The sequence below is a fragment of the Silene latifolia genome, chromosome 10 (assembly GCF_048544455.1).
Source record: "Silene latifolia isolate original U9 population chromosome 10, ASM4854445v1, whole genome shotgun sequence".
NCBI lineage: Eukaryota > Viridiplantae > Streptophyta > Magnoliopsida > Caryophyllales > Caryophyllaceae > Silene > Silene latifolia.
In genome coordinates this window covers 161,015,731-161,030,229 of record NC_133535.1, presented here as the reverse complement: position 1 = coordinate 161,030,229, position 14,499 = coordinate 161,015,731, and the positions used below count along the sequence as shown (strand labels likewise).

Sequence of the window (14,499 nt, the reverse complement as noted above, 5' to 3'; positions counted from 1 at the left end):
GGCGAGTTAATACAATTCTTACATGACGAAGTAAAGGAGACAAAAACAAATTCACGATTCTTCTTCACTATCATCATCATCATCATCATCATCATCATCATCATCATAATCATAAAGATGAAAACTTTCCCAAAAATCTGTAAGTATAATTCTTCTTCACTACGATCTTATTCAACACACAAACCAATTTGGGTAATATTATCATCACTTTGGATACGACTCCCTACGTACCATTTGTATGCATACGACTCCCTACGTACCATCTTTTTCCCTGCTTCTTGACAGCTAATTTGCTCAATATTCTTGCATACAACTCCCTTCATTCCATTTTTATTGCCCCTTCTCCCAACTAACGATTAACTTTTGGATAATATCATATTATACGATACTGTGAATAAAATATGAATCCACTCGTCTGCACTAGACTAATGAAAATATTAGAGGATATAGAATGATATTGTCGGCCTCAAAACATGTTTCCCTACTTCACTTACCAAGGAAAACAGGCGACCTATAATGCCTAGTGGGTTTGCTTTATAAAGGTGCCGTGTATAGGAAAACAGAAGACCTTGACTTGTTAGTGCGTGGAAGAAGGGGGTGGGGTTCGTTATCGGCAGCGCGTGCAGTAGTGGGTGAGTCCGTAGTGGGTGTGCTGGTTGGTAGGTCCATGGGTTGGATTATGTATATGACTACATGTTACATCTGCTCACTGAACTACTGAAGCCCACATATTCAACTTTTTAAATTTGTGAATATGGTGCCCTTAAACATTGATTTTTATGTAGGACGTGCCGGCTTTTTTTATCGTTTTTAAAATTTTCACTAGAGTATAAATCGTAGACTAGATATCGAAATTGACCAATTTTTTTTCTTTTTTAAAAAGAATTGATTATCTTTTCGAGATCTATAATTTATATAGCCAAAAATTGTCGTTCAGAAATTTAAGATCGAAATTATGGTCAATTTAAGATTCTGCGGGAAAAAAAACCCCTAGAAATTATGGTCAATTTAAGATTCATGTGTTAGTTAATGTTGTGATTGTATCCAACTGAGTGACTAGCATTCCAGCAGAATAAGCTCATCTTTCATGTCTTGTCGCTTTTCTAGTCTTGTTATTGTAGTGATTGTATTGTCTTGTTATTGTGTATCGGCTCATTTAGGAGTGCACTGAGCTAGTTCAATAGTGTCAATGAGACCGGATTTTCTACGAATAAGGTCACTTTCGGTTTTTTGATTAATTGAGACCTGATGCCTAGGCAACCGAGTATGCTAAGTTATTTAAAAGAAAATTTAGTCTACTGCATAATCGCATCGTACTTCAGTACTTAATTCTTTCGAGCTTAGCAATCAAACACATGATTATTCAAGTAGCAAAAACAATCTGATACTGTTACGAGAATATATACGCAAATCGGAGAGAATTACTAATACTTAGCATCCATATTTACAACACTCGAAATTGATGTATAATTTTCTCTTATGTCTAACATGTAAAATTACAAAATTTGATATAAGTATAGGGAAAGGGTATAGGGAAACAGAAGACGACCTTGACTTGGATCCATATGAATATGTCAATACACATTTGACATTTGATATGGACCTTGCAACGTAAAAGTGGGTTTAGAAACTTTGGTTGATATGGATGTTAATGATGTTACATTTGCAAAGCAACGACGTTGGGAAAGACAAAAGACTTTTCTGCTTTCCGCACATACTAAATACATACTCCATGTTGGACCAGTTAGTCTCCCTTAACACGAAGGTATCTGTCTTAACATTAAAATGAGTCAAATATCATCCCACTAAAGTGCTACATGACTATATGCACCATATCATGTATTAACAGGCGCAAAAAACTTGTATGAGACGTAGCCTCGTATATATGAATGGCTATACAAACTTGAATGGATGTTTGGAATGCACCTAATTTCGACTCTTCAAACGTAAAATTGGGTTTACAAAGTCTAAATAAGACAGACTTTTCAACTTTAAGTACCATCTTCTTTCCCCTTCTTTCCCCAAAAAAATAAGAAGAACTAACACTAAACTCCACTAAAACAGAAAATTCAATCTGATTTTCTATTACTATGATGGGAAGAATCTTCTTTCTTTTTGTCATTGTTCTTTCGCAAATGTTCCAATCCTCAATATTTGTACATGCAACTGAACTTGAATCTTTAGGCTTCATAATGTGCAAAAAGAATGAACTAGAAGCTTTGTTAAAGTTCAAACAAAGCTTCACCCAAGATCCTATAAACCGCCTTTCGTCATGGGTTGGTGAAGATTGTTGTCAATGGGACGGAGTGACCTGTGACAATGTCACTCGCAATGTCGTCAAGTTGAATCTCCGCAGTGAGCCGGCTTATTACTCTGACGATGATATCAGGGACGATGGTATACATCATTGTATGCCTGAATATGGAGTTTCCATGGTATCTTCTGGAGTAAGTTCTTCTTTGCTCGAACTCAATCTCCTAACTCATTTGGACTTAAGCGGGAATGACTTTTCTGGAAGTCGAGTTCCAAAATTCATAGGATCTTTGAGGCACTTAAGGTATCTAAATCTCTCTTCAGCTGACTTTTCTGGCCCCCTTCCCCCACAACTTGGCAACCTCACAAATCTGGTACACCTTGATCTTCATGTTGATTATGTTTGCACAACTACAACACGTGGTTTATATGCTGAAGGTTTCAGATGGGCATCTGGTCTTTTAAAATTGGAGTCTCTTGACATGAGCGGGTATGACCTGTCCCGAGCACACGACACATTTAAAGTGCTCAATACACTTCCTTCTCTTTTAGCACTTGGCCTATCTGGTTGCGAATTAGATAACTCGCATTTATCTAAGGCATTAAAAGGGAATAATACATCTAATTCATTTTTCCCCACTCTTCAACATCTTGATCTTGGGTCGAATTACTTTGAAGGTCCATTTCCACCTGTTTTTAAAAATATGGTTTCTCTTCGATCCCTCTCTCTTGGTGGCAATTCTTTTAATGGATCAGTTCCACTCTGGCTTAGAACCATGAGGCATCTCGAAGTTCTTGATTTGCGTAGAAGCGAGTTTAATTATGTGGAAGGTGGGATAATGAAGATTATGGGAAATCCTTGCAACTTCAAACACTTGGATTTGTCCTCCAATTTTATCACACAAGGAGATATCCTAGAGCCTTCTATGAGTTTATCAGGGTGCAATGCTTTTGACTTGCAATACCTTGCTCTATCAAATAATAATATGAATGGTAGTTTGCCGTCTTTGTTGGGTCAACTCACAAACTTGAGTCACCTTGATCTTTCAAACAATCCGTTCAAAGGTCAAGTTCCAGCATCTTTTGTCAATTTGTCAGCATTGAAATATTTGGATTTGTCAAACAATCAATTGAGTGGAATGATTCCATATGATTTTATTGGACAATTAAACGAGATAGAGCATATAGATATCTCATCAAACTCCCTCCAAGGTACCGTTTTCGGCATTGGTAACCTCTCTAAATTATCGTATTTGGATATGAATTACAACCATCTTAATCTCAATCTTGGCTCGAGTTTCAATTGGCAACCTCCCTTCCAACTTCAAACTTTTAATGTTCATTCATGTGTGATAAACACGGTGTTTCCTCAATGGTTAAGGAATCAAACTCAAATTGTAGACTTGGATCTTTCCTATACCAACATCTCTGGAGAATTGCCCGGATGGCTATGGAACTTGAGCTCTATTCATGAATTACATCTTTCTGGCAATCAACTAACAGGTTTAATGTCAAGTTTTTCTTTAATCCATGATATTAAAATCGGTATTTATGCAAAACAACGACCATTATGTAAATGCCTAAAAGATTTTTCAATTTCCGCGCCGATGATTTTTGATATATAAAAATTGTCTTATATAACCGATATGGTCTATAATTGCTAGATACATAGCTGATACAAGAACAATAAAGCCAAAGCCCAAAACTAGATCAATATAAAAAAAATGAAATGCTATTCGTGACCGATGCTACTATTGATTTTCACTCCATTTATCTTCGCATATATTAGAGAAATAGGATGAAAACAAATGTGCGGAGGGAGTACTATCCTTGAAACCTAGGAGGATTTTTCAACAAATTTCTCATACTAACTTATCTTATAGGATCCTTGCCGCAACATGTAGCTTGTGATGGGCTTTATGGTTGTAGCTTCAAGTGGTTGGACCTTCACAACAACCTTCTTACGGGGACAATACCTAAATGGCTGGGCAATTTAGAAGATGTTGCAGTGATTGATTTATCTTCCAATCAGCTAACAGGGGCAATTTTTGATGGAAATAATGCTTCATCACTTTTTTATATTGGATCTTTTTTAGAGGTGCTTGACCTCAGTGACAACATGTTGTCCGGAGAGATACAATTTGGAAAGGTTCTACCGGATACTCATTTGGAAATCCTCAGTCTACGACGTAATCTTTTTAATGGGTCCATTCCTTCACAACTGTGCAATTGTGGGTCTCTTCTAGTATTGGAACTTGCTCAGAATGGTTTGACAGGGCACATACCTCGATGTTTAGGCTCCATTGGTTTTAACAATAGTGAAAATGATTTTAGTGATACAGGCCTACAAATTGAAGAAATTGTCAAAGGAATAGTTGAAGTGTCCACCGGAACACAAGGGGGTTCTATCATCGACCTCTCCAACAATTATTTAGCCGGTTCAATACCCGAGGAGCTCACAAACATATCCGCCTTGTTTGCGTTGAACTTGTCGTATAATCATCTTACAGGACACATTCCAGAAAATATAGGCAACCTGATGACGGTCGAATCTTTGGACTTGTCGAATAACCATCTTTCAGGAACTATACCAGATAGCTTATCTTCCATATCATGGCTAAGCAAGTTGAATTTGTCCAACAACAACCTACATGGCCCTATTCCATCAGGTAGTCAACTCCAAACTCTTGATGATCCATCTATCTATGCGAACAATTCTGGTTTATGCGGGTTTCCCTTGAACAATTGCACTGAATTTGACTCGCCATCAAGGCATGCTGCCGGAAAAGATAATGTTGAGAAAGAAGATAAATATGATAAGATGTGGTTCATCCTAGCCGTAATGTCTGGTGTTGCTACCGGATTTTGGGGCGTGGTTGGAACTTTGGTGATAAAGAGGAGTTGGAGAGAATCTTACTTTCGGTATGTCGAGAACCTTGCTGATAGAATTTATGTACCAATCAAAGTGAGAGTTAACAGGTTCAAGAGGAGGTTTGACGAGAATTCCTAAAAGTAGTTGGTATGAATTGAGATACACAAGAGAACTCTGATGCATATATATTTGATCTTGTTAATGAATAACTATTTGTATAAATTCCTTCTCTTATACTGCATTATGTGACTTGAACTCTGTTTACTATGTAATATACGGACTTGATGCTGTTGTAATATGCATTTTAGTATTGTTTTCAATTTCAGGTGAGTAGGGTGTTCTTGTTAGAATGGAGTTTTGGTTTGACACTACAAGAAAAGTATTCAAATTTACAGTTCTTGTGTTCAAATCTCCTCTTTACTGAGAAATAATTTCTCCTTTTCGGTCATTATTATCTGTCGACTTTTACTCCCGGTCACACATCCAATTATGGCATATTCTCTTCTCTACTGCTGGTCTTTTATTTCGTGTGTAGGGAAGGGTACGAGGAGTTGAGGACAATATTAATGATGACGGGGTTGTAAACTTGTAAATCAAGTTATATATACTACCACTCGATGACTTCTATTAATGACTTCAAATTGTCCAAGAGTACCTACCTTGATCACCACCAATTTTATGGCCTCCTACCACGTCCCCTTTGTCACTACATCGACGAATGTAAAACTGGCACAAATTCTCGTATAAGACGTCCTTACGGTGATTTTATCGCCATGCTGCTTCACAACCACTGGTGGAGTTAGGGGGCTAGTAGGGGCGCTCGCCCCGCTGACGGATGAAATCGCAAAAGTTTTAGTTGAAATTTTCGAAAAAAATTTCAAATTCCCCTTATATTACAACCTGTTCGCCCCCGCTGAAATATTTCGCCTCCGCTGGGTTCAAATCCTGGCTCCGCTACTGTATCACAACTGGATTATGCTTCTTTAGACAGAATGTTGCTTTTTATTTGTTGTTCAGGCTAAAACTGCTGAAATGAAATAAATAGTTTGTATCATATCATTGAGGAATTGGGTTTGAATCAAGGTAGGTACTGCTAGCTACTGCCTACTAGAATGCCTTTGCGTTAGTTCGGGACAGTCGGGAAAGCATTTTTGTCGTTTGAACACAAAACCAGCGATACGGTGATAGAGGCTGTGGTCACAATGGAAACTTGGGACTTTGGGAAGTAAAACCAGCAGAGTGGAGGATTAGAACTACACAAATTACCATAGACGTGTCATTATTAACAATCCAAATCCTACAAAAAAAAAGAGTAAACAAATAGGAGTTATCCGCGTACCCACTTTCATCTCCACACTTAATTAAAATACTTCTCTGATGAAATAAAAGTGTAAACAAATAATTTTGACGGAGAGAGTATAACAATTATATGAGCTGCGCGGCTAGGAGTGTTCATTCACGGTTCGGGCCGCTAATTTAATCCGGTTCGCACACGGTTTGGTTTGGCAAAACTCCGAACCTAAACCGCACCGTTTCCATAATAAAGTTAACAGTTCGGTTCGCCGAACCGCTTTATTGAAATAGTTCGGTTAACCGAACCTAAAATATGCACGGTTTTTCGGTTCGGTTATTGTCCAATTCGATTTATTCTGAACACCCCTACCGGAAACCATAACAAACTCAACATTCACATTCACATTGTATTGAATTATTGATTAATATTGTCTTAACTTAATTCAACACTTACAATTAGACCTTAAAAATGGGTAAAACATGTTAAGTCAATTCAGGTTTACAAGTATTTAGATAAAAATCGAGTCATTTTAGGCTGGTGCGTTTTCAGATGTGTTGTTATTATCAAATTATTTAGGAAAAGTACTCAAAGTAGTTTATAGCTCTATATGCAACAATTAACATTCAGATTAGATCGGATATGGTCAGAACGATCCGGTTTCGGCTTAATTTCGGATGCTAGTCGGGTTATTCTCAACGGGCGAGTTAATACAATTCTTACATGACGGAAGTAAAGGAGACAAAAACAAATTCACAATTCTTCTTCACTGGCCAGAATCATCATCAATTCTTCATCATCATCATCATCATCATCATCAAGATGAAAACCTTCCCAAAAATCTGTAAGTATAATTCTTCTTCACTACGATTTTATTCAACACACAAAACCCTTGATTTACCAAAACACCAATTTACAATCTCCTATTTATATCCAATCTACACTTTTCATCATACAAAAGATGCAATTTCCCAATTACCCACTTCACAGAAATCATCAAAGAACTGAACTTTGTTCTGAATTAGATGATGTAATTGGCATGTTATTGATGTTAAAGAATCAACCTTTATCTGCATCGGAATATTATGAATCTGGGTTGAATGCTAATGTTGATTCATTATGTGTTTGATTTTGAGGAAATCGGTTGGAATTAAGTAATGCCCTGATGGCGGCCTGAAGCTATAACTATGATTAATTGTGTTATTGATACTGGTTAAAGGTTTGATTTTGGGATTGATTCAAGAGTTTTGTTGGTTTGTTATGATTTGATTGAATGATTGAGGATGAAAGAGTATTAACAGTGAATTTAGGTCATTGGGGAAAATTGACAAGGATTAATGTTCGACGATGAGGTCTCCTACCTTCCTTAAAATGTGCGCTTTTTTTTCAGCTACGCTGTCATTGTTTACGCTGCTTGGAAAATAACGATCCTAATGAGAAATTGCAAGTTTTATTATAAGTTCAGAGGGAATTTGATGAATTCAATGCCCACAATTTGGCTCCATAAGGTTAGGGATTCACTTGGGAAATGTGCTGGTTTCAGAGGAAATTAAAGAAGGGAATAAGATGATCAAATTTGTGTAAAGAGAGCCTTATGCTTACTGTAATGGAAATCCCTTTGTTGCACCGACGGGGATGCATCTTTTGCTTACTGTGGTGCTCTCCAATCTTTATACAGGTAAAACATCCCACTTCCTGTATTCTCATGTTTACAAATTTCAATTTATCTCATGATTGCTTCAGACTTTATTTACTGGAAATCTTCTAACGACATCATTGATTTTTACAACATTCGACATTATTACAAAAAATTTTCGTGCATAATTTCATGTGGCTGTTAGATTGCAATGTAGTTTCAAATTGAATAAACTCATAAAAATCACATGTTGGTGTCCCACACCGATGGTTGTTAGACATGAGAAAACTTACTATATCATCATAAGCCAGTGCTTATTACGATAGGTAAGGTCCTTTGTCCGTATGAAGTGGAAGTCTCTCTCGTCATTTTGGGGGGTGGCAAAGGGTCTAGAAAGTCATTACTTTGTGACGTGGTCTCGTATATATGAATGGCTATACATACGTGATATGGATGTTTGGAATGCATCTAGTTTTGACTCTTCAAACATAAAAATGGGTTTAGAAAGTTTGTTTGATATTGACACTAATTAAGTAAGAAAGGTCTTACGAAGACAAAAGACTTGTCTTTTCTTACAGGTTAAACTACCCAAAATAAGATGAACTAACTCTAAACTCCACTAAGTTTTTGAAATTGATTTCCTCTTCCTATGATGGGAAGAATCTCGTTTCTTGTTGTCATTGTTCTTTTGCAAATGTTGCAATCCTCACTATGTGTACATGCCAAAGAACTTGAATCCTTAGGCTTTATAAGGTGTAAAAAACATGAACTAGATGCTCTATTGAAGTTCAAACAGAGCTTTACCCAAGATCCTATGAACCGCCTTTCCTCATGGGTTGGTGAAGATTGTTGTCAATGGCACGGAGTTACCTGTGACAAGGTCACTCACAATGTCATCAGGTTGAATCTCCGTACTGAGCTACCACATTACTATAATGATGATGTCATGGACGACGTTATTCGTTGTCTGCCCGATCGTCAAGTTTCCATGGTATCTCCTGGAGTAAGTTTGGCTTTGCTCGAACTTAAGCGCCTAAATCACTTGGACTTAAGCGGGAATAACTTTTCTGATAGTCAAATTCCGGAATTCATCGGATCTTTGAGGCATTTAAGGTATCTAAATCTCTCTTCAGCTGGCTTCTCTGGCCCCCTTCCCCCTCAACTTGGCAACCTCACAAATCTTGTACACCTTGATCTTTATGTTTATTATGTATGCTCTACAGCACGTGGTTTATATGCTGAAGGTTTCATATGGGCATCTGGTCTTTTAAAATTGCAGTTTCTTGACATGAGCAACTATAACCTGTCCCGAGCACACGACACATTTAAAGTGCTCAGCACACTTCCTTCTCTTTCAGGGCTTAGCCTATCTCATTGCTTGTTAGATAACTCGCATTTATCCAAGGAATTAATATTTAATACTTCAAATACATATTTCCCCACTCTTCAACATCTTGATCTTGGGTGGAATAGCTTTGACGGTCCACTTCCACCCGTTCTTAAAATTATGGTTTCCCTTCGATCCCTCTATCTCAAGAACAACAATTTTACTGGGTCAATTCCGCTCTGGTTTAGAGCCATGACGCACCTTGAAGTTCTTGATTTGAGTGAAAATGGCTTGAGTTATGTGGAGGGTGGGATTATGGGAATAATGGGAAATCCTTGCAGCTTCAAACACTTGGATTTGTCCGAAAATAGTATTACCCAAGAAGATATCTTAAAGTCATTTACGACTTTATCTGGGTGTCGTGCTTTTGAGTTAGAGTACCTTAACCTAGGTGGTAATGGGGCGATGAATGGTAGTTTGCCGACTTCGTTTGGAAAACTCACAAACTTAAGTTACCTGGATCTTTCATACAATGAGTTTAAAGGTCGAGTTCCTGCATCTTTTGTGAATTTGTCAGCATTGAAGTATTTGGATTTGTCATACAATCAGTTGAATGGATTGATTCCAGATTTTATTGGACATTTAACCCAGATAGAGCACATGGACATCTCATCGAACTCCCTCCAAGGTACCGTCTTCGGCATTGGTAACCTCTCAAAACTGACGTATTTGGATATGAATTCCAACAATCTTAACCTCAATCTCGACACGAGTTTGAACTGGCGACCTCCTTTTCAACTTCGAACTTTTAATGTTCATTCTTGTGTGATAAGTACGGTGTTTCCTCCATGGTTAAGAAATCAAACTCAGATTGTAGACTTGGACCTTTCTGGTACTGGTATTTCAGGAGAATTACCCGGATGGCTGTGGAACTCCAGCTATCTTCAATACATACAACTTTCTGGCAATCGACTTACAGGTCAATGTTTACTTTTTTCTTGAAATTGTTACATTAAATGTTTGACGTGCTTAGAAGGCTGGATTTCAATGTTTCTTGAAATCCTTACCGCCAACCTCCTCATTGCCACTAGACCCGCCACAAAACGAATGTAACACCCCAAGATACTGAGAGTAAATCTGTCCCACATTGGGAAAATAAGGAGCTTGTGATTTGTTTATAAAGAATTCCACCCACCACTTAGTAACAATGCCTTGTACTTTTGGGCTTAAGTGAGGATAAAACGAGCTCAAAGGTGAACATCTCATCTTGCAACACAACCGAGAAGAACACCCTACCACCATCATGCCACCAGGAACTGCCAACACATATCCCTACCGGTAGGTCTAGACCACACCCTAGCCACCACCTCCACCTCATATCCAAGTATCCAACACACCCAAAACAACTTTCGTAAGGCAGAACAGTGGGTAGGAAACGAGTTTTGGTGGAGTTTCACCGTGAAGGGATCGGTGTTTCGGTGGTAAGGAGTGTGGATGTTGCCATGTGGAGGATTAATTATGATTGGTATATGGTAGAAATATAAAAGATTTAGGGGTATATGGTAGAAAGATAGAAACATGAGGGATATATGGGAAAAAATTAAAAAATATGAGGGTATATCATAGAACACCAATTCTCATTGAAGACGGACACTTTTCGTCACAAGCTGAAGACGGGCTAAATATCGCCATTTTAATGACAAATTGTTATAGCTTAGGAAATTGTTCCGGTAACTTTTTAGGTAAAATGGTTACATTTTCGTCTTAAATGGGTCACATTTTACCCCGTTTTCAGCTTGTGACGAAATGTACCCATCACAAGCAAGACGCTTTGATCATAGAAAATCTCTAAGTAATCAATATTTGGCCATTGTGGGACAATATTATTTATTTAAACAATTATCTCACAATAACTTTTCTTATAGGTTCCTTGCCGCAACATATAGCTTGTGATGATGGACATAATAGATGTAACCTCAAATGGATAGATCTTCACAACAACTTGTTAACAGGGACAATACCTAAATGGCTAGGCAATTTAGAAACTCTTCAAGTGATAGATTTGTCGTCCAATCTACTATCAGGGCCAATCTTTGATGGAAATAATTCTTCATTACATTTTCATATTGGAAATCTCTTAACAGTGCTTGATCTTAGTGACAACCTGTTATCCGGAGAGATACAATTTGGAAATGTTCACCCGGATAATAATTTGGAAATACTCAGTCTGCGAGGAAATCATTTCATTGGGCCTATTGCTCGCAGATCTGTGAACTGAAATCGCTTTTTGTATTGGAACTGAGTCAGAATCGTTTGACAGGGCACATTTCTCGCTGTTTAGGATCCATTGAATTTAACTATACTCTACAACCTGCTGGTATTGAGGACGTACAACTTGTAGAAATTGTTAAGGGAATAGTTGAAGTGTCCACCGGAACAACAGGGGGATCCATAATTGACCTCTCAAGCAATTATTTAGTCGGTACAATACCCGAAGAGCTCACAAATATATCAGCATTGTTTGCATTGAACTTGTCGTATAATCATCTTACGGGACACATTCCAGAAAATATAGGCAACTTGAAGACGGTCGAATCTCTGGATTTGTCCAATAACCATCTTTCAGGGACTATACCACAAAGCTTGTCTTCCATATCATGGCTAAGCAAGTTGAATTTGTCCAACAACAACCTACATGGCCGAATTCCGACAGGTGCACAACTTCAAACTCTTGATGACCCATCTATCTATGCGAACAATTCTGGTTTATGCGGGTTTCCCTTGAACAATTGCACTGAATTTGACTCGCCATCGAGGCATACTGCCGGAAAAGATAATGTTGAGAAAGAAGATAAATATGATAAGATGTGGTTCATCCTAGCCGTAATGTCAGGTGTTGCTACCGGATTTTGGGGCGTGGTTGGAACTTTGGTAATAAAGAGGAGTTGGAGACATGCTTATTTTCGGTATGTTGAGGATCTAGCTGATCGAATTTATGTACCAATCAAAGTGAGAGTAAACAGGTTTAAGACGAGGTTCAACGAGAATTCGTAAGGAAGTACGGGGTAGTTGGTATGAATTGAGATACAGACGAGTACTGTGATGCATAATAGATGTTGTTAGTGAATAAGGATTTGTATGTATGTATGTATGTATGCATTCCCTTTTACTGCATTATGTGATTTGAACTACTCTATGTAGTGTGTAACATACGGACTTGATGCCGTTGTAAACTTGTAATATGCATTTTAGTAATGTTTTCAATTTAAGATGAAAATGCAATGGCTAAAGCTTGTAATATGCATATTTTAGTAATATTCAAGTTGATACAAGAAGCTCTCGGTGTAGTCTAGGGAAACAGTGGAAATTGTTGTACTACATGTTTTAATCCTCTGTTCACAGGTGCGGTCGAAGTTGATGCTCAGGAACTCTTCTGTGATGACACAGGGGGCGTGGGAGGAGGCTGGAATGTTGGTGATTATCAATAATAAGCCATTGCGGTATATTTTGGTCAATGATAAAGGCTCATTCAAGAACCTCACAGATACCCAAGGCATGAGCCTCAAGATTCGACTCAGCCCTGAATTTACTTCCACCTTCATCTAATTTCCCCAAATAACCAACCCAACTTACGATCCGCATATCAATATTACCTCCTAAATCATTTACGGTGTTGATACCCAAGTATGAACCCGCCCAGACTTTCGAGATTAAACCACAATCTCAAAACAATTCAGCTAGAGATTGAATCACAATATGATCCTCTCCACAAAAATGACAAGAAGGATTAACAATAATGTTTTCTTCTAGCAAATTTAAAACCCACGGACAAGGGGTTCGTGAACAATCTTCCTCAATAAGATCTTCCAAACTTGAGGCTCAAGGAGACATCAAACTGATCAAAGTCTAGATTTACAGAATCTCTCACTAATATGGTTCGTGTTGGGTTCGTGTTCGTGTCAACTTTAAAAAGGTCGTGTCGTGTTCGCGTTCTTGTCAACTTATTTTTAAGTTGTTTGGGTGGATTATTGACACTTTTAAATAAGCGGGTTATTCGTGTCGGGTTCGTGTCAAAAGAGCTCAACCCTAACCCGACCCATTAAAGTTTCGTGTCGTGTCCGTGCTAACCCAATTACTTAAATGGGTCACAACATCTTGACCCTAGCCCGCTAATTTCGTGTCGGGTTCGTGTCATGTTTTCGGGTCGTGTCAATAATTGCCACCTCTACAGTTAAAATCCATCTCAGAAGTCAGAACCCATCGTTTCAATATTCGGATTGGATTGGTCAGGAAAATTCAAGTCCAGCTTAAATTTCGGAATTTAATCGGGTTATTCTGAATTGAAGTGAAGGTCGAGGCAGAAAGAAATCAGAAGGACGGACAAAAATTCACGATTATTCTTCACTTCCCAGAATCATAATCATCAATCATCAATTCATCATCATAAAGATGAGAACTTCCCCAAATTCTCCTATTTATAATCAATCATACAAAACATGCAATTTCACAATTGCCTACTTCCACTAAATCATCAAAGAACTCATCGTTTTTCTGAATTAGATGATGTAATTTGACATTTTATTGAAGTTAAAGAATCAACCTTTTATCTGCATTGGAATATTATGATTCAGCTGGAAAACAATCTGAATTTAATGCTAATCTTGATTCTTTATGTGTTTTGTTTCATAATTTAAACGGGTTTTAATGTTGAGAGAAAAACTTGGGAAGAAATTGGTTGGAATTAAGCAATGCCCAGAATCCTGATGCTCAAACAATGATTAATTGCCTTACTGATACGGCTAAAAGGTTTGATTTTGCGATTGATTCTAGGGTTTTTCATTATTTGTTGGTTTGTTATGCAAAGTCCTTGAAAAATTAATGATGCAATTAGTTGTTTTAATTGGATGATTGTTAATGATTTGATGTATTCTTGTTACTCCCTCCATCCCGGTTATTTGTTTACCTTTGGTTTTGACACAAAGACCAAAGAAAAGAAACGAAGTCATTTGTGGTGGTTTGTGGACATGATGGATGTGTATGATCAAATTACTCACAAAAGGCTATCTAATATAGAAAGGTAAACAAATGAATGAGACACCCTAAAATTAAATAGGTAAATA

At 37.7% G+C, this 14,499-nt stretch overlaps 2 protein-coding genes across 4 annotated transcripts; both read left to right on the top strand.

Moving 5' to 3' along the window:
* Positions 1 to 1,996: 1,996 nt before the first annotated feature.
* Positions 1,997 to 5,463, top strand: LOC141606739 (receptor-like protein EIX2). The gene is made up of 2 exons (XM_074426013.1): positions 1,997 to 3,756; positions 4,137 to 5,463. The coding sequence occupies exons 1-2, from the start codon at positions 2,091 to 2,093 to the stop codon at positions 5,261 to 5,263; spliced, it is 2,793 nt and encodes a 930-aa protein (XP_074282114.1). The 5' UTR covers positions 1,997 to 2,090; the 3' UTR covers positions 5,264 to 5,463.
* Positions 5,464 to 7,035: 1,572 nt separating this feature from the next.
* Positions 7,036 to 12,669, top strand: LOC141606738 (receptor-like protein EIX1). Of its 3 annotated transcripts, none has more exons than XR_012526796.1 (2): positions 7,036 to 8,094; positions 11,305 to 11,392. XR_012526796.1 is itself a non-coding variant. In XM_074426012.1 (2 exons), exons 1-2 carry the CDS (start codon positions 8,702 to 8,704, stop codon positions 11,655 to 11,657), a joined length of 2,010 nt encoding a protein of 669 aa, XP_074282113.1. In that variant the 5' UTR covers positions 7,036 to 8,701; the 3' UTR covers positions 11,658 to 11,803. The 3 variants fall into 3 exon arrangements, 2 of the variants coding, with proteins under 2 accessions (XP_074282113.1, XP_074282112.1); XM_074426012.1 differs by having other exon boundaries at positions 7,036 to 10,358; positions 11,305 to 11,803; XM_074426011.1 differs by lacking the exons at positions 7,036 to 8,094; positions 11,305 to 11,392 and adding exons at positions 8,110 to 10,358; positions 11,700 to 12,669.
* The last annotated feature ends 1,830 nt before the right edge of the window (positions 12,670 to 14,499 follow it).